A 27,028-nucleotide genomic window follows, 5' to 3' on the forward strand; every position below is an offset into this window, starting at 1 on the left:
TTACAAATGAAGTAAGAGTCCCATTGACTTTCCAACTCATTCTTCCTCTGAGATAAGCATAGCACCTTATTGTGCTCAGGAGAGAAAATATCAATGAGTAATGGAGTAGCTGTGTAGTTAAGGGAAGGGGAACTTGTGGCTCTTCAGCTGGTAAGAAGCATATGTCAGGATTAAAGGTGTGCCCATGTTAGGATCTAAACACATCCTTCTGAGAGGAGTGGAAACTCCAAAGCATTGTCTGAATGCATGATTACCGGTATATTACCCTTTATCTCCCCTTGTACCCAATAAAAGGACTCACACACAAGATCTGAATTAAAGAATGATTTAATGTAAGGGAAATGCCAGCCTGTATGTTAGGAAAGAATTCTAAAATAAACCTCTTAAGTCTTAACAAGCATAACCTGAGTCCAGGTTCTTATTTCTAAGAACTCCAAGCCGCTAAACACAACAGCAGCAGGAAATGTTTCCTGTTTTAACCTGGTAGCAGAGAACTAGATAGGGCAGAGCATAGATAATAGATTGATTCAATTTAAAATACTTGGATGTTCTACGTTTCAGGACACAGCCCTCCTAAGGCAATTTACAGAAGATAAACCAAGTTACTCCATAAACCAAGTTGTAATATACCTATAAAACCCAATTACAGAAAAACTTAAGAAAAGCAGCAGCTATTTCAAGCAATTTAGTACTCAACCCAGGGCACTTTTAAGAGAATAGAGTTCAAAACAGTTTTTTAAAATTTATATTAAGATGGGCCATATGTACTGGGAGAGAATTCCAAGGTTATTTGGGCCACTGTTGAAAAGGCTCTGTCTCTGATGCCCACCAGTCTGGTGGCTCTCAAAGGCAGGTCTGAGAGTTTTCTATGGGTGCAGACAGCCCTTCAGGTAACCTGTTCCCAAAATGTTTAGAGCTTCAAACAGCAATGCCAGAGCTTTAAATTGAGCCTGAAAATGATTAGAAAGTATTGGTGTGCCTGTGCTCTGAGCCTAGGTCCCAGCAAGCATCTTTGCAGCTGCATTCCTGTGGTGGTTGTTGTTATACCCGCCCATCTGACTGGGTTTCCCCAGCCACTCTGGGTGGCTGTGAACTATCTCTAAATACAGCCTCAGGCAGATTAAATTATGTCAGTCTAGTCTGGGTGTGACCATGGCAGACTTTCAGCAGATAGGGTCATAGTTGGTGACTTTGCCACCTTCTACAATTCTATTTACTTCATGTGAATCTGCGTGGCTGCCTGCATTTATGCATATTAGCTTCTAGGTATCCACAGTTCACTGTCTTTGGCTGACATTCTCTTTTTGCCTTTTTCGCAGGTTTTTGATGGGAGTGGATCCTTTTTATCCTATATTAACACATCTGCCGATCCACTTTATGGTCCCCAAGGTTTGGCCCTTACTTCAGATGGTCATGTTGTAGTTGCAGACTCTGGCAATCACTGCTTCAAAGTCTATCGATACTTACAGTAACAACTGCGGCGGCTCCTGCTCAAGAAGTTACTAGCCTCTGAGGGCCAACATAGATCTTTTTTTGTGTGTAGGATGTCTACTTCTTAAATATTTCAATTTTAATACTGAAGGAGTCTCCAGTTTTTGTTTTTTTTAATTTCCAAACCTACCTTGTTTACATAGGACTTGCACCTCATACGTTACGCACTGAACTGATTATAAGGATTAATAATTAAGACCCTCTTCCCTCCCCACCGAATTTAGAGACAATGGGATACTAGACATGTGAACTGCGGCTTGTAGATCAGGCATTCATGTAATTGACTGGGGGGGGGTGAGGTTCTGAAGGAGGGAAAAGAATTTTAAAAGTAACATGATCTAAAGCGTTTATTTAACATGTGAATGGGAGCACTTGTTTAAAGCTTCCATTTTTGGAAATTGTTACTGTAGAGCATTATTTAACCCAGCAGGAAGTCTGGGAGTCTTCTAGATCGCATAGCGCTAGTAAGTATTACACTTGTAACATTCTTCAGTCTTAGTAACTGTAATGAGTAGTTTCTTTTAGTAAAGAGATATGGTTAGCCCTTCCTGTCAGACCTAACACATCTTAACTTCTAGCACTATAAAAATCAATGCAAACTTCTTGCCCTCTGTGGGATTGATGTACATGTTTATCAATTTTCCTACTGCTCAGTGTGTGTTGTAGGGATTTTTCCGGAAACCTGAAACTTCTAAAAAGCTATGGGAATATATTCCAATAGGGATAGATTACGGCTGGCACTTCATAAAATCAGTTTCCTATTAGCGCTGTACTGATTCATTAGGAAGTTAATTGCCATTTGGTCAACCTCGCTAGCTTCACACCTGACACCCGTGTTTCAGACAGGTTCTTGCTATGGTTTATGAAAGCAATCTGCTTTGTTCCAGTTGCCCATTTTCACATAGGATAATAAGCCACACATGTACCACATCTGAGGGCCTGCCTTGTGCAACCAAAGGAGAGTTTGGTGGTCGACAGTTTTTTTGTTTGTTTGTTTCATTTTGGGTAAAACCAAGGGTTACCAAACCAGTTGTGCATTTGTTTGAATTCCAGAAAGACTGAGCATCAGAATTAATTGAACAAGTCTTGGAAGATCCTTATGAGTGCGAGAGTGTTCTACAGAGGGATTTCAAAAACTGTTCATGACTTCCTCCCTCATATGTGCATGTAGTGTGGGGAACAAAAGAACAAGGAGCATAAATGTAGGTGATAACAAACAGGAATGCACATAACCCTGTGTATGAGAGAATGTTCTGAAAGGGTCTATTTCCCTCTCTTCCCCTTCCCACATACAAGTCTTGCAACTTATAATTATCAGATTCACCTCAGTGCTTGCAATGTGTTTTCTCCTTCTGCTTAAGTTATTTCCATCAAATACACTTTTGCCTACGTTGTTACATCAGGTGAGAAGAAAAATACATTTGACAGCAGTGTGGGGTCACGAATTGCCTCTGGCCTTACGCAAGAAGATTTCTGATGGTGTGGTTCGTGAATCCCAAATTTTACGTTTTTCTTCTTGATCTTTAGTTTGACCTGTCAGGGTGGAATCTTAATATCAGCCAGCCTGCACTTTTGGGGTGGGTAGAGCCTTAAAACATTTAAATAATGAGTACAATGAGAAGACTTGCAAAAATGAAGATTATTACCTACTTTGCCCACAAACCAGTAGCTAAAAAGTTGGTTGTTTCAAACTAAGGAATAGATAAGCACTGTTTAAAGGCTTATACTCCTTCTCACTTCCTGTTATAAAATAAACTTAAATGAGTGATGTTAAGAATCTAAATTTATGGTTCCTGGATTAATATTTTTGAGTGTCTGCAAAGGCAATAGACAGACACTGCATGCTGTTAGTCTCAGACACTGAACCACCTTGAAATCTATTTAAATTCTTTGTGAAAAGGGATATCCTATTTACAGTTTTATATGTATTTATTAAGCCATGCAAGCAAAAACAAAACAAAAAAACCTTAAGCTGTCTCGTAATTGTTATTGAACTTTTAATATAAAGGAACTCACAAACTGTTAAGTATGTTATTACTATAGACGTAATTCACAACATATTGTCAAACCAATCTGGCTTAAAATTTTAGACGCTTATGCTTTTATAAACATGTTCTTGTGACAAAAGGAAATATTCACTTGAATGTTACTGTTCTTAGTTCGGCAATTTCTTAAACTGGATCTAGGAGCACAACTGTCCATCATAATACCTTTTCACTTCAAGTGAAGATCTGTGCTTACATCTCAATGGAATTTTTGTAGGAGCCCTTCCCAGTGAATTGTATTAGGGAAGCATACAAATTTAAATTGTTATAAATTCACACTTGGAGACCATTTCATGCATGCGGACATTGTCCTTCAAATGCTTTCCTAAAGTAATTGTTTCTTAATCCTAGTAAATAATACCTTAGTAATGTTGTATGTACTACCAAATCAAATTTTAATTATTGCTTATTTCCTTTACAACAAAGCTAACATATGTTAAGGGTAATGTGGCCTTTCCCTCAATATCTAACTTTTTTTTTAATTTTAAAGATCCTGGTTCTTCCTTGATGAATTGTTAAGATTTATAATCTGTTGGTGATGCACACTATTTACAAACTGGTGCTAGTCTGGAGCATTGTTGAATTTCATGTTTTTGCCAGATGATATTTTGAAAGCTTAGCAACATCAGCTAACTGAGCAGGGGGCAAAATGAGCGTTTGAAAATTAGCTAGCAATAATCAAAATGTTTCTTGCTCACCAATTTCCAGTTGTTCACAATTGTTGCCCTTTACCTGGTTAGCTGATCAAAGAAATGAAAAAATAACCATTGTATAAATGTAACTTCTTTTTTTAAAGTCGTTTTTGGGGGCCCGGGCAAACATTTGCCAGAATTACAGAGTTTACAAAGGCAGGGGTAAGGCACCTGTGGCTTTGCTGATATTGTTGGACTCTTAACTTCAATCAGCCCCATGGGCCAGTGATCAGAGATGATGGAATCTGTATTGCAACATATGGAGGGCCACACGTTCCCCAATCCCTGATCTAAGGCATGACCCATCCCCACTTACACTGCCAAACCCATAGCCTAGGACACATCTGCACTACAGACTTAAAATGGATTGGTAGTAAAAGGTTGCCCCATGGTGTTTTTTTGATGATTCTGGTTTATGTTTGAAGTGTCCATCTTCTGTCAAGTGGTGCCCAAAGGTAGAGTAATAAGTAGTAAATGCATCACAAGCAGAGCAAGTACATGTGTTTAATTAAGGTAAACACTTGCTAAAAATAAGCCTAAAAATGTTGTCAGTTCATTTTTCAATAAACTCGCAAACTGTACATTGAATGATTTTTTTAAACTGTAAAAAAGGAAAACTGATAAATACTAGTAAAGTTTTTACACTGATTTAAAGTTTCAGCAAAGTAGCAAGAAAAATATTGTCTATTGTTGTTGTCCTTCGTAAACATTACAGGGCTTTCAACTTTACAGCTGATTTTTTTTCTTTGATGACTAAGGATCTAGTGTTGCCATAATGAAAACAAGTGCCCATTAAGTTATGCTTGTTGTGTGAGGAAATGAATTTTTTAATTTTCTTTTTAATGGATGACAGTAAGAAACAAAATGTTAATGTCCATTGAAAATGCTGTTGAAGATGAACTGTGAGCAATGATTTTCAAGGTCTGTGTTTGGAGAATGTATGGAAGATGTTTGTATTTAGCATAGGATGATTCCAAAATGGTGGTAGTTTCCGATGAATGTACCACGCTTAAGTGGATGTTTGTGAGCAACACAGCCTTAACCCTGGTGGTTTGCTTTCTTGCTTTATGACATGGGAATGTTCCATAATGTGCATCGTGTATTGTAATCTCCCTGCGCTAGAAACTGAATTGTTCAATATGTTGTACCTTTCCAGTCCTTGGAGTGAACGACTTTTTTTGTACATTCCAGCTTTGTAAGCCAGTTTCATATGTTTTGTTTAAAGAATGCTATAAAGTCTTGCACTCTCTGAAAACGATGCTGAAGTATCTTAAGTCAATTTTTCTTTCTTTCCCACCACAGCCATGCACCCTCTCTTGTTGAGAAGAAATATAAACTATGTCTAGTTAAGGCTGAGGATGAAAGGTGTTCATTGAAGAGTGTTTGTGTGTAGGTTTAGCTTTGTGTATGCCATGGTATTTTTATGCTTTATCTAACAGAGAAAGCTGAAAAGAAAATACCTTGTGTTGGAACAATAGGAAAATTCAGTCAAATGTGTATCTTTTATCATGCACAAACCCCAGAAATAAAAATAAATGAATAATGTGTGTTTCCTTTTTTTTTTCAATGTTGTATTGATTTGTTTGTATTTTTTTTGAGCACTTCTTGTTAATAGGGCAGAAGAATATACAGTATACTGAAGAACATAATTTTATAACACATATACAAAGAAGTAGAAGGGAAGGCATTCTAATGAACATTAGGTCGTCTCCACACATACGTACACCCAAGGCAAAGCGGTTGTGCTAAGATCCAGACTTCAGGCCCTGATATCCACATGTTTAGCATGAAATTTGAAATTTCAGGAGCTGTGAACTGGCTGAGAAACTCTGCTACCAGTGCACCTACTGGAGGTTTATAGTACAGTAAGTAGCTGATAGTGTTTTTATGTGTCCTGGTTGCCCAAGTAGCAAAAAGTCTGTATAAGTGTCCAGTTTTCTTTATAAAAGTAGCACTTGAGACTTTTAGGATTACTTTGTTGGTTTACCAATGTACAGGAAGCATGTAACGGAAACAAACAGACTTTTATTCTGTAGATAGCACTGTTGCTAATTCTGACTGAACGAACCCTTCGATTTCTGCAAATGCAGAAAGAAAAACCTACTGCATGATTTGTGGTAGTGAGGCAAGCTGCATTTGCGCTTTTAAGATGGCTGTTTAGAGGTTTTATTTACAGTGAAGTGGTATACTAATGTCTTTAAATAAAAGAAGCACCACATCCTTTCAAAGGTTCTCGTGTGAATTAACTGTGTTTCATAATCTTTGCAGGTAGACATACTACTACTTATGTGGGATTGCATTGGAGGCATAGCAGAATACTGCAGATAGGTTTTCTCGCTCTTGTCAGATGTAGAAACCACCGTGCAAAAAAAGTGCTGCAGGACATAGACTTTGGGGGGGGGGGGGCTTAGATTAGAGTCCCGGAAGCCGGCTGAAGCGTGGTCCTTTTATTTTCCAGACTGAAAACGCGCTACTGTTTTATGCTGCTGCGCGTTTGTTGAAGGACAAATGAACGCGAGAGAGATCCCCTTTCCAATTTTGTTCCTTGTTCCAGACGTCTATATTGTGGGCTTATTAATAACTTTATTTAGATAACTAACTAACTCACTGTGCGAGTTTGCAACATACTGTTACCAACAGCGGTCATTAAAAACGTAATAACAAATAAAGAGCAAATCAACAACGGGGGGAAAAAACCCTCAAACCCTCCACGGAAAACAAGCAAGCAAACGTATCTGTAATCCAAACCCAGCAACTGAGATGCAAAGAGCTTGGCTACAGCGACGTCCATTTTAGGAGGGCGGGGGATTAAGGAAAGCCAGTGAAAACGTTCCCGGAACTGTGTTCTCTGGCGCGCGCCTCTCCCACTTTTCTCACACCTAGCTCTATGGAGATAAGGGTGGAGCGAGAGAGGCGGCGGCGAGTTATAAACGCAGGGCCGGCTCGGCGGGGCTGCAGTACCTCCTTAAAGGCGCCAGGTGGCGGTAGCGTAGCAGGGAGGGAGGGGGCGGAGCAGTGTCGGCGTCTCTTTCCTCTCAAACTCAAATTCCCGCCATCCGGGGAGGGAAGGAAGAGACATGGTAAGCTATCGCCGCCGCCGACTCTTGGGCTCTCCGCGCTCTTGCCGGGCTCCTCCTGCGCCGCCAACCGGTTCCCTGGGCGGCGGGGATGCTGTGGCTGAGGGCGGGTTCAGGTTGCAGTGGAGCGGGTGGAATGCGCTGCTCGTGGGGTCGGCGCAGGCGGCTATTCGGCAGGCGCAGCGAGGAGGGCGCGACCCTTTAAAGTAGCTCTCCCGCTCCCTTTCTTTATATGAGAGCCCAGCTGCCTCAGAAAAATCCACATTAATGGACTTCTTTCCCATATATATGTGGCACTTCTTTCCCATATATACTATACACACACACACACATATATATATATTCTGTATATATAAGGGACACGGGTGGCGCTGTGGGTTAAACCACAGGTCCTAGGACTTGCCGATCAGAAGGTCGAAGGTCGGCGGTTCAAATCCCCACGATGGGGTGAGGTGAGCTCCCGTTGCTCAGTCCCAGCTCCTGCCAACCTAGCAGTTTGAAAGCACGTCAAAGTGCAAGTAGATAAATAGGTACCACTCTGGTGGGAAGGTAACCGGCGTTTCCATGCGCTGCTCTGGTTCGCCAGAAGTGGCTTAATCATGCTGGCCACATGACCCGGAAGCTGCACGCCGGCTCCCTCGGCCAGTAACCCCAGAGTCGGCCACGACTGGACCTAATAGTCAGGGGTCCCTTTACACACTCTCTCTCTATATATATCCCGTCTTTCTTCCAAGACAGCCCCCCGAACGATCTTCCATGTTGTCCTCTCAACAACCCTGCGAGGTGGGCTAGGGCCGAAAGTGACAGTGAATTGTGTCATCGTGCCTGCGGTCAGAATGGTGGGGGGGGGGGGTGACGTCACTCTGAAGACAGGCATTGATTTTGATGGGAGATAAGCAAACCTTAGCTAGATAAACGGGTGAGATAGGTGTCCTTTTTGTAGTTGTATTCAGCAGTGTGCCATTGAGGCATTCATAGTGGTTTATACCAGACAAGGTATAACGGGTCCGGGGACCACCAGCAGTCAGTGAGTTTCATTCGGAGGGACCCCGGAAGGTCTGTGGATTTATGGCTGGAAGACTGCTCATCCAATGTGTGAAATGTTCGTATGGATTTCTAATGATATTTTCACGTTAAGCTTTTGAGATGGGAGTGGTCTAAATATTTAAATTTTTCCCCAAAACCTGCTTGCATACTTGAGAAAGGCAGCAAGCTCCTGGTCTTTGTGCATGGACTATAGCATAAGTTTGAATGACCAGTTGTTCATTTCTCCATAGCCTTTGATTATAGTGCACATACTCAACAAGTAAGTTTCAATGAAAAGGAAGACACGCAGGAACATGTGGGAAGCTGACTTACAATGCCAGCATCCTGTATGATAAATTTTAATTATTATTCTTTGTCTGGTTTGCAAGTAGTAGGCTTTCATGCGCACAACTGGTAGAGATGCAGCTGCTTATCCACATTGCAGTGCCATGAACCTGCAGGAAATACCTTGCAGACTAGCACCGCTCAGTAAATGAAATGAGGGGTTAAAAACCTCTGGGTTGAGCAGGTCAGTTACCACAACCTCTCTTCAGTCCTGCTGCCAGCAGCTCCTCTAAAGTTCTCATGCTGCTCAGTTTTTAACACTTATAACACCTGTTGCTTCTCACACATTCTGAGAATCACAAGTAAAACCACACTGGGTTAAAGAGCATGTAGATGTCAGCATTTCCAGGCAAGTATAACAGAACTCTCTGTAGGACAGAAACTTAATATTGCATCTTGTCACTGCTTTCGGTTGAAAACCCACATTCTGGCATGTTTACTTAACTTGCTTCCCCAAGAGATTGAAAGGATTTTTTTCCACACTGTGGCTTGAGACTTTTTTATGCAGTATGTCTCCCAAGTGCATTTTAGTTTTTGTGTTATGCTCCCCAGTTATAACATATATAACAGAGCATGTGTCCCAGCCGTGTATGTAATATTTTGCCTGGTAGCCACAGGCAACTAGGAATTTTGTGCAGGTGAGTGAATTGGCTGATGGAAGAGAGGTAGATCTCTCTCGGTTTCTTCTCCTCCAGTCCACTTGGTTTCTGTGGATTAAGTAAACTCAGCTGTGTCTTTTCTCCAAACCCATTGAAGAAAAAGCTTTTTTTTAAAAAAAATAGCCTATGCCATTATTTTGTGTTTCCATGCTGGTCACAGACAAGGCATTCCGCCTACTCTGCAACCAGTATGGAAACACAGACTATACAAGCTCTTTCAGGGCTATGGTTTGTTTTGTTTGCAGGCAAGTATATTGTGGTCTCATTTACAAGGCCACTGCGACACACATTTATATATTACTGAGGATGTTGCTGCTGCTGCGGGGGGGCGAACAGCCCTCTTGCTGTGTGAATGGCGGTTACTGATGTTGCTGCTTCCTTAAAAATATGCATTCTATTACAGTGGTACAATGGGTTACAAATGCTTCGGGTTACAAACACTTCAGGTTACAGACTCTGCTAACCTGGAAGTAGTACCTCAGGTTAAAAACTTTACCTCAGAAATCTCACGCCGGCAGTGGGAGGCCCCATTAGCTAAAGTGGTACCTCAGGTTAAGAACGGTTTCAGGATAAGAACAGACCTCCGGAACAAATTAAGTTCTAAAGAGAGGTACCACTGTACTGGAAATGAGCCGTGCATAGCAACCCTGTGCATGCTTAATTTGGAATATATCCAACTGAAGGAAGTGTGACTTCTAAGGAGACATGTAAATACAAAAGTATCAAGTAATCAAAATGTATTGATTATTCTGGAAAGTCTCATATTTTCCTATTGTATGCCATCTCTTGGCATGGCATAGATGAGAGAGGCAAGGGAAGAGAGGCTTGGAGTAAGCAAACAATTCTGTGGTAGTTTACTTAAAAAGAAGAAGCTTATATTGCAGGTGGTGTTAGTCATTGTTTCAAATGTTGTTACTCATCCTAAATGTGCTGCCTGCCAATATTCTGAATGTGGGTCATCATGCTTGATAATGCTTGTGGTGGATAATGAATGGTGGAATCATATGCTTACCTGGAAGAGTGTCCCACCGAATTCAGTATAGACATGTATAGGTTTGCAGTGTAGGACAGGCTAGCAATATTTAGGATTCATTCAAATGTAAGTCGTGTACATACCATTATGGGTTCCCCTTCGACCCTTGGCTTTCCCTGTAACAGCTAATTGCTAAGCTCCTTTTAAAAAATTAAAGTGCCAGCAACTGCTGCAAAGAAAACCCAGGAGATTGCTCTGAATGTGCATTCCCACTCATATTCTCAGAATTGCATGCAGTTTTTATTCAAGGGGGGTTGTCACAGCAGGCTTTTCTTCTGAAGGGCTGAACATGAACAGAAACTGATTCTGCATATTCCGGTAATTAGGTCTTAGTAGTTCATTGACTATATAGGCCAAAATATAATCTAATAATACCAATTAAAGTCTTAATGGACTTATGTTGTCAGACCCACACCAGGTGTAACACCATGACCTCACAACGTATCATGCCACCCTTCTTTCCCATCTTTTAATTCAGCACCATTTATGACCTTTATCCTTCCAGCAGAGATTTAGCCAATTCACTCATTTGGATTCAAGCCAAGGTGGAAGGTTCTTGCATAGTAGGCTTATAACTAGAACCCAAACTAAAACACTACTTACAGTCCATATGGGAGGCATAGGAAGTTAATGTGTATTACTGAGCAGTTCGATTGTTGTTTTTTATTGTATCTTTCTTTTGTATTTATATTCTATTCACTGCTTTGGGGACTTTTGAGCCAAAGCACTCTGTTTATATAAACAACAACATAACATGTTTTCCCCCCTATTCAGTCAAAGAAAAGGGGGCTGAGTGTTGAAGAGAAGAGAACACGGATGATGGAAATATTTTTTGAAACAGTAAGTAATACTTTGTTGTTGCAGATAACAATATGAATGTTTTCACAGTGAGCATGTATTGACCCAGAATTGAAACATGCAGTTGCCAAATGTGTGTAGGATGGCCCAGAACTGATTGCTGCGAACTGAATGCTTGTGCCAGAAGCCCCCATAAAGTCAGAAAGGATGTGTACTACAATGGGGTGTACTTTCAGTTTGCACAGAGAGCTGGCTGTACCAAAACCAGTATGAGAGCCTTTGACCTGCATTCTCCTTCTGGTATGGTGAGCACCTATTGAAGTTGGCTACCTGTGTGGTTGACAACCAGGACTGCATTAATTAAAGCGGAGGTGTTTAAACCCCACACATTCTTGGTCTACAGCTCCCATCGTCCCCAACCATTGGCCATGCTGACAGGCTTTTGGGAATTGGAGTACTGCAACATTTTGAAGGGATGCAGCTTTTCCATTCTTTCTTTAAAGTAAGATGTTCCAAGATGTTTTCAGAAATCAATCTGTATGTAGCTCTGAATTGCATAAACCTAAATGACCCCTAGATGGTTAAGTCCAGTCAAAGGTGACTATGGGGTGCGGTGCTAATCTTACTTTTTAGGCCAAGGGAGTCGGTGTTTGTCCAAAATGCAGAAATGTCTTCATGCTTGAGACTTCATATATATATATATATATATGTGTGTATATATATATATATATATGTATATATATATATATATATATATATATATATATATATGTATGTATGTATATGTGTGTGTGTGTGTGTATGGATAATTTACTGTTTCCAATTTGCCCAGTAGCAAGTGTAGACTTGTCTTGATCACAAATAAGTAAGGTGGTTTTGTATCACATTCACACCATACATTTAAACTACATTAATACTGCTTTAACAGTCATGTCTTCTCCCAGGAGGCCTGGTAACTGTAATTTACCCTCAAAGAACTACATTTCCTAGAACCCTTGACAAACTACAGTTCTCAAGAGTCCCTGGGGGAAAGCTATGACTGCTAAAATGGTATGAGAGTGCTTTCAATGTACAGTATGGTACGGAATATGACCTTAGATAATTCCTGGGAGCTTTTGTTGCTCCCAGAAAGGCGCAGGTAGGAAATTAATCAGAAGGATAACCAGTTCCCATATGTGAAAGCAGTAATGTGGTGCAGTAACTTATGTAAGCTGCAAAGAGCACTGAGTCATAAATGTTACTCTTAAAACCACAAGCCCTTAGATTAATTGAAGGAATTTCAGAGTCATTGTGTGATTATGGATGATGTGTATGTTATTTTTATTTTATTTGTGACAGAAAGATGTATTCCAACTGAAAGACATTGAGAAAATTGCTCCAAAAGAGAAAGGAATCAGTGAGTACCTAGACTTACTTCCCACCAACCTTTTACTCATAATAGCAAACAGTTTTGCAAGGGTATCACATCCTGTTCACGCATAAACTTTAAGAACGTGATCTAAATAACTGTATTGTAAGGAACTATAGGAGTGCTGTGCTCTTCATGGTGTAGGTGAGGGGTAGGGAACTGGATCCGACCATCAGGCAGATCCTTACTTCTCCCTTCCACACCCTGCCCCATGGGCCAAGTTTGGCAGGTTGATGGGGGTGCCCACATATCAATCACCTGTTGTCACAATCACACTAGGGAACCCATTTTTGTCTTGGTGTCAATCAGCTGGTTGTTGGGATTTGCACAGCACCATGTATGGAGTTATGCAAGCCTTGACACTTACCTGGTTGGCGGTGCTTGCAGAAAGCTATGCACAGGTATTTGCAGGAGTTGCCAATTGGCTGGTCTGTGGTGCTTGCGGACTCCCTTTGGTCCAACCACTTATTTGCATGCTTCACACCTGGTGTGGGTGTGGCTTGACTAGAGCAGCCTGATGGACCAAATGGAGCGACCCAGTGGACTGAATTAGGCCTGCAAGCTGGATAGTTCCCCATAGTTGCTGTAGGCTGATAAGGGAGGGACAAGGGAGAAACAAAACATACTGACCTTGTTGTTGGTGTGGAATTTCTACACACATATAACACTTCTTGCTCCATAATTGAAATGCTAAAAATGGGCTTTGGGGGAAGGGAGTTGTTTTCTTCTTTGGCCAGACAAGTGATTTTTTTTTTAATAAAAGGTGAATGCTTAATTTTTTTTGGTTTTGTAGCCCATTTTAGAAATTCAAAGTATGTTGCATATAATTGTTTCTGACATACCTGCCAAAGAGACCAGTTCTATTCCCTGTGTCCCTCTGCAATATGTCAGTTGTGGTTATGTCATCTGTGTGCCAGATTTGGGCAGCAGGGGGACATAGAGAGGCAATTTCAGCAATGCTTAAACAAGTCTTAAATTTGTTTACAAATTTTCTGTACTCTGAATAACATCTAAATCAGGGGTTGCATGGCCAGTAGTCAGAAAAGATGGGAATTGTATGCCAACAACATTTCAAGAGCCAGAGATTCCCCATACCTGCTCTAGATATGATGAGTTGTATCCAATTGACATTATTAGAAATTACTAACATAGAATCATTCATTTTAGTGGGCTACCCTGAGTACAATATGATTCAATACACTAAATAACTTTTATTTGGGCTGATTTTGGAGACTAGAGCTAGGTTTTCTGTGCCTGAGACTTTGTGTACATTTCCTTTTGACTAGTTTATTTTAGAAATTATAATGAGCTGTGATATTTAAGATGGCAAGGGCTAGATACCCAAATAAATAAAACTTGCATCATGCTACTATTCAGAATTATCTTGGAACAGGTAGAATATAAAAACAATACCCCTTCCAGTTTAATTTAATTAATAATAATAATAATAATAATAATAATAATAATAATAATAATAATAAAAAAAAAATAATAATAATACCATGACCACGCAATGATGGCTGTTGAATGAGTTCAATAAGTCCCTTGGAAACTCTATGGACGTGGCCACTTGACATCTTCCAAGATAATAATGCCCACTCACATTATAAAGAGCTCTTAACCCACCTACTCTCAGCAGCCAGAAGCATCATAGCCAGGAGAGACCTGCCAGGAGTAAACATGGTCCGATGGTATCAAATAGTATAGGAAATAGCCTTACTAGAAGAAAAATTAACCAATAAACTGAACCTGACATGGGGACAAATAGAAGAAGACACCTTCACCCTGGTTGGGTTCCCCTTTATCACATACATAGCCCAACAAGACAACAAGATATGCCAGTGGCCAGCATCCTGTTCTCACAGTTGCCAGTCTATGGGAAGCTCAAGAGTAGGGCCTGGACTTGCTCATGCTCAGCAAGCCTAATTTAATCCATACTGTCCTGCAGTGACTGGCAGAATTTGCCCAAGTACCATATTTGTAGTATATAGTATAGTTTCAGAATTAGCCAGAGTTCTCAATGTCCAGTAAAAGTGTTCTAATGCAGTGTTTTTGTCCTTGACAGCTGCTATGTCGGTGAAGGAGGTCTTACAGAGCTTAGTCGATGATAGTATGGTGGACACGGACAGGATTGGGACTTCAAATTATTTTTGGGCTTTTCCAAGTAAAGCTCTTCATGCAAGAAAGCGTAAACTGGAGGAACTGCAGAATCAGGTAATTCAAGGTTTGTGGTCTACCTGCCATCCACCACACATGGATGGAGGGATGCCTGAAGGCCAGCATACTCTCAAGTAACATTTCCCCCTCTTCTATTCTCGCAGTTAATAAACCAACATGTTGGTGGTTGTAAACCTGGCCTGTTACATAATTTGAAGCCACTGGCCTTTTCTCTCAAAGATTTATTCATTGCAACTATTTATAATCCGTTCTTTAGGGCACAAAGACTTTCAGAATGTCTCTGCATGTAACCTAGTGCTTTGGCCCTAGGCATATGTTTCGAGCTGTATGCTTAATAGATAGCACTTAAAATATTTACAGTGCATAATAATCATTTTGCATCCAAGATGTTTAAATTCTAGATTACGACCTCAGCATTCATAGCCTTAACTATGATTAACTTAGATGCATACATAGTTAAGGGCAGCAGGGCGTGGGTTGGAGGAATAATCCAATGCATGGTCTCCTTTCAAAAAGCAGAGTTCATGCCTTAGGGAAGGTTGGAGGAAATACACAATCCCATGGTCTGTTCTTGATTTCTTTACTACTGTGAAGGAACAACAGTGTGTTCCATCTATGCTGAGCCTTCTACAGAATTAGTTGATTCTTCAATGAAATAATTATTAAATTGAAATATTCCTCTCTCTGGGAAATGATCTCAGACTCGTATTTTCCCCTGTCGTGGATAGTGTGCCATCCAATCAAGCTAAAGTAAAGCACTGATAGCTTAAGCCAAATTACTTTGGTAATTACAAAGCACCACTACCACATAAATCTAGTGAAAAATATACAGGGATGTATTGGTTCCTTTAAGGAAATGAAATTCTAAGATTCATATGGAATGAATGCAGTTAATTTTTCAGTGAATGAATGCCCTGTAGAATGGGGCATTTTAAGTGCTTGCTCAAACTACTTCCTAACAACTTAGAAATCTCTTGTGACTTCAGAAATGAAAAAAAAAAATCTGAATTTTCTTTGCTGTATGTTAACAGCTGTTCATTGTACTGTCTGTGGCAAAATGAGGAAAGGGGTACTGGTCACAGGGAGGGGAGGATCTGTTTAGTGCTCTGAACTTGGAGGAAAATATGCTTTAGGGGTCTTTCTTCTTGTTCTCTGTGAGTGGAGGAAGAGACCACCATCCTGTAGCCTGCAATCATTCCACTCCCCAGTCTTCTTTTACAGGATTATTGGATACAAAAAGCTTCGTGGTGGTTGTTTGATTAAACGTTAAGCTTTAGTTGACTAATTGTTAAAAAGTGACAGATTTAAATTCAACTGATTGAATTTGATGAAGGTGTTGCTGTGTTTTCTGTAGTGCGTTTTTGCTGCAAATCTTTGAACTTTACATCCCATAAAACCATGACTGCACCAAGAAAGAGATGTTGGGATCATGGTGGCTGCCCAATGAAAATGTCAGTGTAGTGTGCAGCCACTGCAACAAAAAAGAAAATTCCACGAATGTTGAAATATATACAGGGCAGACAAATTAAAGATTCAGGACAGGCAAAAGAAAGCACTTCTTCAGACGGTGCAAAGTTAACGTACGGCATCCAGTCCCATCAACTTGGATGGCTTTAAAAATGTATTGGACAAGTTCAGAGAAGATAAGGCAAGCCATGATAGCTGTGTACTGCATCCAGTTTTGGAAGCAGTATGACTGAATACCAGGAACCGGGGAAGGCAAATGAGGAGGGTACTTTGGTGTTGGTGTCCTGTTTGTGGCTTCCTGTAGACAATTGATTGGCCACTGTGAGAACAGGATACTGGACTAGATGGTGCCATTGGTTTAATCCATCAAGGCTCTTCTTTTTTGCTCCCTTACGGTCTTGCACGCTTTCAGATTGTGTTGGGATAGGGCAGGCATAGGCAAACTCGGCCCTCCAGATTTTTTGGGACTACAACTCCCATCATCCCTGACCACTGGTCCTGTTAGCTAGGGATGATGGGAGTTGTAGTCCCAAAACATCTAGAGGGCCGAGTTTGCCTATGCCTGGGATAGGGTACCAACCGTGGGGTGTCATGGCTAATCATTCTTTAATGTTGGAGAATATAAATGCGGCAGGTGGTTTTTAAATACGTGCCAAATACATTTATGCATTACTTTGTATATGCTTCAAGTTATTTTATTTAACAGAAGAGGACTAGGAACTCAGCTATTAGTTTCAGCAGGTTGTGGATCAGCCTGATCAGCTATAGCTTCAAGAGTAAATGTTCCGACCAATGTGTCATTGTTGTTTTAATATTGTTGTTTCTCTTGATTAAAGGTTTCCTTAAGCTCCTGCAAAACCTGTATTAGATTCATGCATATAGGATTTGTTCACTGTGAATAGCGAGTTGTGTTAGAACAGTTGGCCACCCCCACCTACCTCCCTTATCCTGCAGAGTTCAAGAAGACAGGACTGTTACAACATTTCTTAAGTATGTTGTTATCTGGTTACATAAGGTTTAAGGTATACCTATTAGTTACTAGTGTGGGGGAGGATATTGTCATAATATTTATATACGGGCTCTAACAAAGCCATGTACAAAAAGAATTTTACAACTGGTGTTGCCTGCAGGCTCACAATGTAATTCTTCAGAAAAGTAACTTAATTGTGTGTCTCATTTGAGTATGGCTTACAGGATTGTAAAATAGTCTAATGAGATGTCAGTGATTGTGTTATTTTCTATTTGATGCTTATTGGATTTACGGCACAGGTGCCCCCAAAGATTCCATTGTTGCAGTTTTTATTATTTACCACTTCTTTTCATAAACGACATGCTGTACAGAACACAGAATGCAATCTAGTCTCTACTCATAGGGCACTGCTTAAAGGACAGAAAAAGAAACTTTTCTTAGGAGTGGGGACAGCTGTGTTTATGAATCTCAAAGGCAGGAGTGAGAGTTTAAAGCAATGCATGTTGACATAACAAGCAACCTAGTATGCTGGTTGTGTCTTTATTGAAGTGTCTGTCATAGTAAATTGATATCAGAATAAATGTCAGTTGATAACCAGTTTCTATAACTAGGCGTGCTTAAATCACCCTCCTTCTCCCAGGTCAATTTGGAATGGGCTCTGGTAAAACAATTTATTTTTTAAAAAATCAGGAAATAGAAACTTGGGCTGGAATAAAATTACCTGGTGCTGAAATGACAACAAAGTAAACTCAAAGTACCACCACTAAAAAGGGTCTTATATCAATTGTCATCCACTGATGGCACCTGGAGAAGGACCTCAGTAAAAATAAAATAGTAATAATAGTAATAATACTTTATTTATTTATACTCCACCCATCTGGCTGGGTTTTCCACACCCACTCTGGGTGGCTCCCAACAGAATATTAAAAATGCGATCAAACATTAAAAACTTCGCTAAACAGAAGATTAGATGGAGACAGGTGATCTTTCAGGTACCTTAGTCACACGGGCAGCTGCTTTATACGGAATCAGACCTATTAGTCTCTCTAGATCAGGCACGTCCAACTCCCAAAAGACAGCAAACTACTCCTAAAGTTGTTGACATTTTTTTTGGCCAATTGATCTGGCTCACACAATCGACCAGGGACGCCCTGCGATCAACCAAGATAGTGACCGACCGGTTGAACATGCCTGCTCTAGATCAGTGTTGCTTGTATTGATGTTGCGATTTCATCCAGAAGACATTCCCAGCCCTACTTGAAGTTGCTGGTGAATAAACCAGGAACCTCTGCATGGAAAGCCGATGTTTTATCACTGAACTATGGCCCTTCCCCAAAGCATTAAAGGTCAAAGCTAGTGTGTTGAATTGGGCCTGGAAGTGGAGTGGGAGTAGTGAAGTTGATAAATACTCTTACTTTCCAGTTCCAATTAGCAAAATCAAAGCTCCATTTTGAAATAATTGAAGTTTGTCAGCAGCCTTCAAAGGTAGTACTGCAGTGCATTGCAGTAGTCCAAACAGAAGCTTGGAAGAGCCTTGCAGCATAGTCTCTATGCTGTCCTAGGACACTGGTGCAAAATCCCAAGCACCAGAATTCCTGACAACACTAGTAAACACCCAGGAGCCCTTGGAGGTACATTTTGCAGAGGTTCAGGCACATGAGATGCTGCTGCTGTGCACGAGGCCTTGGGATGTAGGAAAATATGGAAATGCTATTTAGTGGGCTAAATAGCCGGGAGAGCTGCAGACTTGGCAAACCAAACTGGGCCTAAACTACAGAGAATGTTTCAAACTGGCTCCAAGGAGTTTGGGGGCGTGGGGCTGAAATATTTAAACTCCCAAAGTGTCTGGTCAGAGATTCCCTGGGCCTCGTTTTGCCCTGATGTGCAAGCTTTCAACGAACAGGGAATCGTTTTTGTAAAGTTTTCAAACATGTGATCTTGCAGTTTGCAATCAGAAGTGTCAGTCCAAAAAGGACTGTACAATATGCAAAATAAAATAAAATAAAAATTCCCCACATTTGAATTGGGCCTTAATGTTCTGCTTGGCATACCAACAAATTTCTGTGTTGCCTTTGGTTTAGAAGATACGTGTGCTAAAATGTTTTTTTTATCCACATGCAACCAAATTCATGCTTTATACATAGACTGGGAAGATTTACTTCCCTCAAAAGAAAGTTCTGTCAGTATTCAAAGACACCCATTCAGCAAGTTCTGTTATAAAACCCTGCAGTTTTTTTAGCCTTTGAGGAATTGCTGAACCACACCCAGCACATTTTGGACCAGCAGTGGTGTCTGACTCATCTGCACCCAACCAGGAAAACAAGACTTTTTATGCTCCTTGGAATTTTTAACAGTATGACTAAACCTGGGTGCATTCTGACTTAGTGAAATGGCCCCCTATATTCCTGGAGAATCACAATTTTTGGACCATTCTGTCCTGTATCAAGCCATCTGAGATGTGGAAGGTAATAGCAAAAACACCTGATTTGTATGTTTCAGGTAATTAGTGAACCTTACTCTAGAAATGTAGTACCCTGTCCACCCCATAAAGCAGAGACATCACCTTGCCAACAAAGGTTTGTATAGTCAAAGCTATGGTCTTCCCAGTAATGATGTATGGAAGTGAGAGCTGGACCATAAAGAAGGCTGATCGCAGAAGAATTGATGCTTTTGAATTATGGTGCTGGAGGAGACTCTTGAGAGTCCCATGGACTGCAAGAAGATCAAACCTATCCATTCTGAAGGAAATCAGCCCTGAGTGCTCACTGGAAGGACAGTGAAGCTGAGGCTCCAATACTTTGGCCACCTCATGAGAAGAGAAGACTCCCTGCAAAAGACCTTGATGTTGGGAAAGATTGAGGGCACAAGAAGAAGGGGACGGCAGAGGACGAGATGGTTGGACAGTGTTCTCGAAGCTACCAACATGAGTTTGACCAAACTGCGGGAGGCAGTGGAAGACAGGAGTGCCTGGCGTGCTCTGGTCCATAGGGTCACGAAGAGTCGGGCACAAGAAGAAGAAGAAGAAGAAGAAGAAGAAGAAGAAGAAGAAGAAGAAGAAGAGGAGGAGTTTGGATTTGATATCCCGCCTTTCACTCCCCTTCGGGAGTCTCAAAGCGGCTAACATTCTCCTTTCCCTTCCTCCCCCACAACAAACACTCTGTGAGGTGAGTGGGGCTGAGAGACTTCAAAGAAGTGTGACTGGCCCAAGGTCACCCAGCAGCTGCATGTGGAGGAGCCGAGACGTGAACCCGGTTCCCCAGATTACGAGACTACCGCTCTTAACCACTACACCACACTGGCTCTCTTAGTCAACTAAGTGACTAAACAACAACATCCACCCATTTTAATTAATTTACATGGAACTTTCGTTACAAATGTGTTTTTCAAACCTTTATCTTGCCTCTCTTCTCAAGAGTATTCAGAAACATTACAATCACTTTCATTTACAGGAAACTGAGACTGAAAGTGACTAATCTCAAATCATCATTCCTGAGCCTTTGGCAGATGAGATACTTCAACACAATTCCACCCAAGACCAGACAATTATGCTACTTTTGAATGACGACAAACTGTAATCAGTGTAGATAGATGGCCAACAGCCAAATTAAAGTAGAGTAAAAAAAAAATTGTATTTTTAAAAAAAAACACCCCTGTTTGGGTCTTAGAATTATACTTTGACCATTTTGTGGTTCACCTCAGATGCCAAAATGTATTGTCAGTCGTTGATTTCGCACTGTTTCTGTGCTTTTAACACTTGCATCGCAGACATACATTTTGCAGGTCGTTTATCCAGTCATAGCTTCTCCATGCTGGGAACAGGTTTAATTGTGGGATTTCTGCCTGCATTGTAGTTCTCAAAGCACAGGAGCTTTGCCAGGAAAAAAAAAGTTGTAAGTGGAAAAGGAGGGCTGCCCCTAGGCATTTGGAGTTAACAGCAGACTGTGCTGAGGCTAGCCGGCACATGAACAGCCTTGAGTGAACTGATTAGCTGTAGGTTTGGGGTGCAGGGTAGCAAGTACATTTTCAGTAGAAGCAGATATACCAGTGGGAAAATGAACCATAAACGGGGAGATCAGGAGCACTGCAGCCAAACAGTGAAAGACACAGAGAAGATAATGCACTGGAGGACATGGGAACTGAAGCTCAAGCTAGATGACAGCTGGGCAGCTAACATTTGTGTTCGTGGTGCTTGCCTAATTCACATACAAGATGGAGGAATCTCTGTCTTGTTTCTCTTTTTTACTCCCAAGGGGGCTTTAAACTGGGCCAGAATGTCTAGAATGTTGAAAGCAGCAAGCCCAAATGTATAGGAAACCTTTCTGTTTAGTTGTTCTGTAATAGTTGTATTGTGAATAGGCAATTTTGAGTTAGGATTGCAGAATTCCATCATGTTTGCAGCTGTCAGTATAAGCTAGAAGACATTGCTTAATTCATTCACAGTCTGCATTCCAGGTTGCTTGGTAGATACATACTGTAGAGCGACTGATAATCCTAGACAAGGGTGACTTCCCCTAACAAAACTCTAGCATAATATCTATTGCTTAGGTTCTACACCTCTTCACTTTGCTCCTAACATTAAGACCTCTTGTGACTTAGACCTCTGCTCCAATGCATAGTTTTAACAACTAGCCTGCCATCCTCATGGCGATGGTGATGATTTTATGAATCACATTTCATATATAGATTTCAAGGTGATTTACAATAAAAACAATTGAAATAGGTTTTAAAACAACATTCTTCCCCCCCAATCCAGCTGAAAAAAGGTTGTTGAAACAAAAATGTCTTCAGTTGTAAGTCCATAGCAGCTTGAGTTGGATTTACTTCTGAGGAGATGGACTGGTGATTATGGAACTCTAGTGAACAGAAAATAGCTCATCAAAATGCTAAATGGGATTTGGTGCCAGGTAAAGCAGGTGGGAGGATTATGGATATGCAAAATCACACATGGTTGCAGATTTTGGGTAGATGCAGTTAAAGCTCTCCTTTTTATTCTCTGCTGCCTCTTTTAAAAGTGAATTGGTGTATGTAGAATTCCACAGCCAACCATCTGTCCCTCAGGCCAAGCCAGAGAGCTCAGTTATGAGGCACTGAGGCTTTGCTCTGCCTTTTCAATATACAAAAATGTTCCCGTTCCAATTTTGTCTTACTATAAAAAGCAATACTTTGCCTGAATTAATTAGTTTCTGTTTGCTAGCTGTAAGGTTTTCTAACTGGCAAAGCAAAACACACACACACACACTTTTTGCAATTGCATGGCAATTGCATTCTGCCATGAGCAGAATTAATTAAATAAGAAAATAAGAGATACACTGCACTGATAAAATGATCAGTTGTAGAATATCGCTATTCTACATCAAAAGTATTACTGCAGTTATGACAGAACCGCTCATCAAATCCAGTGTATTAATCTGGATGTTATTGTCTGCTTGCTACAAGTAGAGGGCAGCTGGCGTCTAACAGTTGCTTGCAGAACTACGGGTGGTATCCAGTGTACTTGCTCCATTGCCACAAGGATTTCTGTTTATGCAACAGCAACTTCCTTTATTTTGCTCTCTCCATGTGCAACCTCCCATAATCTGCTCCAGAGGCTTGAGAACCCCCAAAAACAGAACAGATTAAGTGGGGGGGGGGGGAGAAGAGGAGAGAGGGGGAAGGTTCTGTTCTGCAGCCAAAAGTCCTTGTGCTGGTGAAATTGAATGCACTGAATTCTTCCCAATAGATCCAGACAGTTCCTTGTAAAACCAGATTACATTTACCAACTAGCATTTAAATACTGAAGCCAGGTTCTTTTCTGGAATACATAGTAGGGCATTACCATTATTAGGGCAACCGAAATGTTACAAATAGTGTGCAAGCTTTTGAGTTCTCCAGAATGCATTAGCTGGCTAGATAGAACATAAACAGAAGCCAATGGGGTGAGGGAGTTTGACTGACACTGAAGTCGTGGAGTCTGCTGGAAAGGGAAAGTAGCAGCGGACATGAAAATGAAACTCTCTTAGATGCTATTCGGGTTGCACCAAGACTTGTTGCATGTGTCCTTCCCTGCTCCTGCTGGAATTCCAGGACGCAAGCCAGAGTCTGGCTTGTTGTGACATTGGAACCTGGGCTTGTGGTTTGTTTCCCCCAAACAAACCACAAACATTAAGCCAAGAACAAACCTTGGCAACGTTCATGGTTTATTTGGAGAGAAACAAAGTAGGAGTACGTTTGGACATCATGATAAACCAGATTCTGGCTTGTTTCCCTGTGTGTTCACTTTAAACCAGTTTGCTTTATCTGTGGTTTAGATTTAATGTGTAAACCAGGCTACTAACATTTCCCTGTTCCTGAGGATGTGGCCAGATTCATGGCATAACAGTCAGCTTTTTAATTTTATTTCTATGATGTATGCATGTGTGCATGCCTTTCTAGATAGCAGGTGTGCAAACCATTATAAATGGTTAAGAACATAGGATTTGTATGGTGGTCAGAACCAGTGCTTTTCTTCTAGAAAAAAGGTGCCAGTATTCACCATGAAGTTGTTATAATAAATGCCACACTTTTAACCAGAGCTTTTCTTGGGGGGGGGGGGGGAGTGCCGGTACTGTGTACCCTTGAGTACTCCCTGGAGAAAAAAGCACTGGTCAGAACTCAGCTGTGATTACTTTAGCATTGCAGTTTGTGTGTGTTTTAATATGTCCTTATGCCGTATTTACATTGTTTTCCTGGCTATAAAATATTAAGTGTGTTACAGCTTTAAAAGGTCATTATAGCAGGGAATACTTTTCAGTGGCTGCACTTAAAGATCATTGGTTTGAATTCTAGCCAGTGCATATTTTATGATTAGGGCTTGCATTTGCGTGAGCAACACCATGATCGTAAACATGGCTATCTGGGAGAAAGGGTCATTGATTTCATCACAACTTTTTTCTTCTTCTAATATGTGTTCTTAGCACTGCAGTGAGGTTTGTAGAAACTTTTCTACTACAGTGGTACCTTGGTTGTCGAACGGCTTGGCTCCCGAACAAATCGGCTCCTGAACACCGCAAACCCGGAAGTAAGTGTTCTGGTTTGCGAACTTTTTTTGGAAGCTGAACTTCCAACGCGGCTTCCGCTTGAGTGCAGGAAGCTCCTGCGGCCAATTGGAAGCCCCATCTTGATTTTCGAACAGTTCCAGGAGTCAAACGGATTAAGTTCGACAATCAAGGTTCCACTGTACTACTAAGCAGAGTTGTAAAACAAGTTTAAGGGAAGATTTCACGTTAGTCTGCTTTAAAGTTTTGGAATCCGGAAAGCGGGTATCTGAGTTTCTGCATTTGACTAGGAAAAAAACAGGAGATGAGGTCTGCAAATCTTTGCAGTGGAAGGACACCTTTTAAAAAGGCTTCACCATAAAAGGCGATGTGGATAGAGTGGGAGCTGTAAGTACTTGTCAGTGAGTCAACAAAAGAGAACCTTAGCAATGTCATTTGAATAATGTGTTGTGAACTGTTCTTAGTCTTGTGCTGGAAGAATGAATCTGAAAAAGTGCTATGTAAGCAGGATTTCTTGAGACCTTAGAAACACAATAGCCTCAGCATTATAAGTATTATATGCACTATATTTTGTTGATAATTGAATTGCTGGGCAGCTTAGGAGCATGTAAGGTTACAGCTTAGCCAATGGTGCTTTTTTGACAGTAGCTGCTAATAAACTATGAACGTGCATTGGAATCCCATCTAGTATTTTTTTAATGTTGGAAAGAGCTGTGTAAGTGTATTCACATGAACTCTGCTTGAATTCATAATAAATATAGTTGCTGTTCATTTCATTAAATCCCGTCTGTCTTTGTTGCATGGTATCTGGAAGGCCTGCACAGCTTGACACTCACCAGCTGTTTATGGCGACCTTTCAGTGGTTTCATAAACCACCTTGATGCAGTTTTGAAGATACCATAGCAAGAAGTTTAAAAGCTCACTGGCCCCAGTACATGGCTGGTGGGTTGTATTCAGCTTAGTGATTCAGTTGTTGTACCCCTTTGATATGTAGGTATCTTTGTTGTTTCACCCAGAACAAATGTGTTTCTTCAGTGTAGCAGATCCGTCATATCCATAAATGGTTATATGTGCAAATTTCACATTGTGGGAGAGGCAGACCCCCCCTCCCATATTCACTTGATCTGAAGCAGATGAGGTTATCCCACCGCCACCACGGCAAGAGACTTGATGTTGCATGCTTGGAAACTTAAAGATGCACTTGCGGTCTGAAGTGCTACAGTCCAGAATTAGATTTCCTTCCTCATCTGCTGTTTGTGAGAACTAGGACAAAATACTGAAAGTGATCTATAAGAAATGAAGCGCTCCTCAAGCTCTAGGATGGGTGTTTTGAATTTGGGATTATCTAGTGTTGTTTCTTGACACTAGGTGTACATCAAATTAACCCATTTAATATCCCTGCCATTTCCCTTAAAGGTAATGGGACCTTTGACCATTAGGTCCAGTCATGACCGACTCTGGGGTTGCGGCGCTCATCTCGCTTTATTGGCTGAGGGAGCCGGCGAACAGCTTCCGGGTCATGTGGCCAGCATGACTAAGCCGCTTCTGGCAAACCAGAGCAACGCACGGAAATGCCGTTTACCTTCCCTCCGGAGCGGTACCTATTTATCTACTTGCACTTTGACGTGCTTTTGAACTGCTAGGTTGGCAGGAGCAGGGACCGAGCAACGGGAGCACACCCCGTTGCGGGGATTCGAACCGCCGACCTTCTGATCAGCAAGCCCTAAGCTCAGTGGTTTAACCCACAGCGCCACCCGCATCCCCGCCATTTCCCTTAGGAGGGTGTAAAAAGAAGTCGGTCATGTTCCCTGTACCCTATTTTGCTATTTTAAATGCTTCGAGGTTAAAGAGAGTTTATGAAATAGTCACGTCTTGGTCAGAATCTTGATTTATCACTGAAGGTTAGGCCTGTAGCAGACTTACTCTGTTATTTCTTAAGCTGAAAAATTGTAACGGTACAGTCAAATATAAAGATGAAGAGGTTTTTACTAAAAATAAATTGTTTTGACTTCTGTTTCTTCTCTCCCTTCAGTTCTCAGAATATAGCCAAAAGAAAAAAAGCTTACAAGAAAGCATTGAGAAATCAAAAATTGGGCGCCAAGACACTGTAAGTTTTACTGAATTTGAAATAGCCACAATAAATCATAATCTGAAAGTTTTGGGGTGTTAAAGGCAGATGCTATTTTTTAAATTGGTATGCATTTGTGGCAGCAGGTGGCATAGGCAAAACTTCGTATTGTATTGGGGGCAGAAGCATAGGAAGAAAGGGGGGAAAGTCTTATATTGTTCTTATTATTTTTTAAAAATGCTTTTCTTACTAAGGCTTACTGCACTTGCAAATAAAAGTTAAATGTTCAGGGCGGGACATGCCTACTTCTGCACCAGAACATTTTCGCAACTATGATGTTATTAGATGCTATTTCAACGTTGCTGCCAAATGCAGCAGTATAATACAGTACAATGATGTCTTGCGTTGGAGTTAGGTTCAGGGGTTGGCACATATATGCAAAATCATGTATACCTGAACCACTGCCTTGGACCCACCCTGTGTGACCATCTGGAAGGCTGTTTCTGTGCTGGGAAAACCCAGCTCAAAAGGAGCTTTTAAGTTTTCCACCTTTGCATTTGGTTAATCACTGGGATTTCAGCCATGGAAGGCTGAAATCAGACAAGTTAATCACACTTAAGATACGACCTTACTGTACTGAAAACTGTTTGAACTTTTTACAGGCAATGCCACTTAGCCCAAATATGTATAAAGTCTGGTTCGTTGAATCAGTGTCATAGCTCTAGATCTGGTGCTTGCATCCTTAGAAAAGAGGGTAG

At 41.0% G+C, this 27,028-nt stretch overlaps 2 protein-coding genes across 8 annotated transcripts in view; both read left to right on the top strand.

Moving 5' to 3' along the window:
* Positions 1-5,771, top strand: part of TRIM2 (tripartite motif containing 2) — a 53,244-nt gene extending 47,473 nt beyond the window's left edge. For all 6 annotated transcript variants that reach the window (XM_083457286.1, XM_083457288.1, XM_083457284.1 and 3 more), the window contains exon 12: positions 1,320-5,771. In XM_083457286.1, the coding sequence (XP_083313412.1) occupies positions 1,320-1,472 (153 nt within the window). In that variant the 3' untranslated portion in view covers positions 1,473-5,771. The remainder of the gene's footprint in view (positions 1-1,319) is intronic.
* Positions 5,772-7,165: 1,394 nt separating this feature from the next.
* MND1 (meiotic nuclear divisions 1) overlaps positions 7,166-27,028 on the top strand; it is a 33,383-nt gene continuing 13,520 nt past the window's right edge. For both annotated transcript variants that reach the window (XM_083456746.1, XM_083456745.1), the window contains exons 1-5: positions 7,166-7,308; positions 11,143-11,208; positions 12,505-12,562; positions 14,640-14,788; positions 26,235-26,309. In XM_083456746.1, the coding sequence (XP_083312872.1) occupies positions 7,306-7,308; positions 11,143-11,208; positions 12,505-12,562; positions 14,640-14,788; positions 26,235-26,309 (351 nt within the window). In that variant the 5' untranslated portion in view covers positions 7,166-7,305. The remainder of the gene's footprint in view (positions 7,309-11,142; positions 11,209-12,504; positions 12,563-14,639; positions 14,789-26,234; positions 26,310-27,028) is intronic.

Source organism: Podarcis tiliguerta (assembly GCF_965153285.1).
Source record: "Podarcis tiliguerta genome assembly, chromosome: 9".
NCBI classification, from domain to species: Eukaryota; Metazoa; Chordata; class Lepidosauria; order Squamata; family Lacertidae; genus Podarcis; species Podarcis tiliguerta.